The sequence below is a fragment of the Aquila chrysaetos genome (genome assembly GCF_900496995.4).
Source record: "Aquila chrysaetos chrysaetos chromosome W unlocalized genomic scaffold, bAquChr1.4 W_unloc_7, whole genome shotgun sequence".
In the NCBI taxonomy this organism is placed as follows: domain Eukaryota; kingdom Metazoa; phylum Chordata; class Aves; order Accipitriformes; family Accipitridae; genus Aquila; species Aquila chrysaetos.
Genome location: NW_024470327.1, coordinates 101,822 through 104,302, shown reverse-complemented (window position 1 = coordinate 104,302; position 2,481 = coordinate 101,822). Strand labels below are relative to the sequence as shown.

At 59.1% G+C, this 2,481-nt stretch overlaps 1 protein-coding gene across 1 annotated transcript; it reads left to right on the top strand.

Annotated features, from left to right (window-relative positions):
• Nucleotides 1-773: 773 nt before the first annotated feature.
• Nucleotides 774-1,476, top strand: LOC121233071 (F-box only protein 24-like). Its single transcript, XM_041121671.1, has 4 exons — nt 774-848; nt 951-1,031; nt 1,126-1,297; nt 1,385-1,476. Exons 1-4 carry the CDS (start codon nt 774-776, stop codon nt 1,474-1,476), a joined length of 420 nt encoding a protein of 139 aa, XP_040977605.1.
• Nucleotides 1,477-2,481: the final 1,005 nt, after the last annotated feature.

The window sequence follows — 2,481 nt, the reverse complement described above, 5'->3', positions numbered from 1 at the left end:
TAAAATTGGCTAAATACCACCAGGATTGGAATTCTCTTTTGAATTTAGTTGCATTGTCCCAAATCACTTTTCGAATCTCTGTGGGTACGATGCTTTCTTCACCTTCTCTTACAATTGCTGCTACTGCAGATTGCGTCTACAGTGGAGCTTGGATACAGCTACGGGCTAGTGAAACGCTGCCTCGGATTGTTTCAAGTGCATCTACACTCAGCTGGTGGTCTTTTTCACTTGTTTTCTCCCACTGATGTAGGGTATCAGACACAATCCGTTGATGAGTCCCTAATGCTAATCAAGAGGATCGCAATGGATGTTCAGCAAACCTGTGTGAAAGTTTGCAGCTTGCGGCCTCAGGCTTCAGCACATCTAGCTACTCATGCTAAGTAAGTGAACAGCATTCTAAATCACAGGATGCGAGGCAGCATCACCTCAGGTGAAGGGCGGGCGCCACCCCTCGGCAGCCTGACCCTCCAGGAGGCCAATCCGAGGCAGCGTCACCTCAGGGAAGGAGACTGACAGCCCCCCCCCACCTATGTCGGCAAAGAGCGATGCGAGAAGAAGGCGGGCTCCGCCGGCGACCAGGCCCAGCTTCGGCATGGTGCACGCAGGCCTGCCCTGGGACCCAGCAGCCCCCAACCCAGGTCTGGGGCCCCATCGCCCCTTCCACCCCTTCCCCCTCTCTTCCCCCTTCCACCCCACCGCCATGCTCTGGAACCCCCATCTCCATGGGAGCCACTGCCTCACAGAGAGTCGGTATCCTGTGGCCGTGCCACTGGATGGCAGACGTGGGCCACCGGTCTTCTCGCCGCCGTCGCTGCCGGCATCCGACCAATGGTGACGAGGACGTGTTGGTGAGGCGGCCGGGATGGTGGTGGGGTGGACGAGGATTTGTGGGGGGTGGTGCTTGCCATGGGGCCGCCCGCCATCGCCTCAACCACATCCTCTCCCTGCAGCCCAAGCGACCCCGCAGCAGCCTGAAGGATGGTGAGGAGGGGAAGGACGTGGCCACCATCCAGCATCTCCCCCCAGAGATGGTGAGTGGAGTAGGGGGCGATGGTGGGGCTGGGGTCTCCCCCTCAAAGGAGGGGGAGTCCTGGGGTTGATGCTCTGCCCCCTCTCCCCCCACAGCTACTGCACATCATCTCCTTCCTGACACTGCCTGACCTGCTGAGACTGGGGCAGACCTGCCGCTACCTCCATGAAGCGTGTGACAGCGAGGCCGCCTGGCACCACCTCTGCACCCCTCTCCTCTCTGCTGCTGCCAGTGCCCGGCCCTGCAAGAGGGCCGCCATCCTCAACTGTGAGTCCCCGCCATTGCCAAGGGAGGGGGGGCTGGTGGCACTTTGTCCCCCAGCCAATGACAATGTCCCTGCTTCCCCTGCTCCAGACACCAAGGGGCTCTGCCTCCAGAGCCTGGGCTGCCGCCAGCAGCAAGCGCAGATGGCCTCCATCCAGGTGGCCTCTGCTGCTGCCTGTTAAGATAAGGGAGGGGGTGCCTAGGGGATCCCTGCCATTTTTTAGGGCCCGTAGTTTCATTTTTAGGGTCTAAACCCTCTTTTTTTAGGGCAGAAAGCTTCTTTTTAGGCTTCAAAGCGACATTTATAGTGTCCAAAGCCTCATTTTTATTTTCCAATGTATTATTTCTTGTGTCATGGCCAAGCCCTCATTTTGGGCTCCAAAGCCTCAGTTTTGTGATCCAAACCCCTCTTTTGGAGCTCAAAACCTCATTTTTATTGTCCAAAGCCTTATTTTTATAGTCCAGAGCTTGGATTCTAGGCTTGAAAGCCTCCTTTTTATGGTCCAAACCCTCATTTTTATGGTCAGCAGGTCCCATGCCCAGCTCCCTGCCTGCTGACACCGCAGGGCCATGGGCTTGGGAAGGTGAGGGGGCGCTGGGCCAGTCCCACAACAGCCATGGGGGCTGGGCTGGGGGCGGGCAGGGCAGGTAGCTGTCTGGGCTGGTGGGGACCTGTGTCCCCCAGTGCTCCATGGCATCAGGTCCAGCTCTCAGAAGTGCTGTGGTGTGCAGGACTGCTGTCTGGGCATGAGGGGCAGCTGCTGGTGTTGGGCCAGGCTCCCTAAACTGTGGAGATGCACCTGTGGAGAGAGGAGGCTGCTGAGGCCCCGCTGCAGCTACAGTGCCAGGTGGGTGTGGGGCAGCGCTGGGTGCACCATGGGGTGCGGGCACCCGGCTGCATGTGGGAGGTGTGGGTACAGAGAGCTCTGTGCAGAAAACGGGGTGTCCCCCCCACCTCGGCTGCCGATCTGCTTGCCTGCCCATGGCTCATCTGCTCTTGGCTCTGACCTTCCTGACCTGCCTGCTCTGCACATGCTGGGAAGGAGCCCTGACACCAAGCAGGCTGACGGGACCAAAGCTGGGCACAGCACTGCAGGGCCAAGGAGAGCCTCCTGTTCGCCTTTCTCAGTGTGCCTGGCAGAGACCAGCACTCGGCTCCCCTGCCCATCCCTGACCAGACAAGGTGA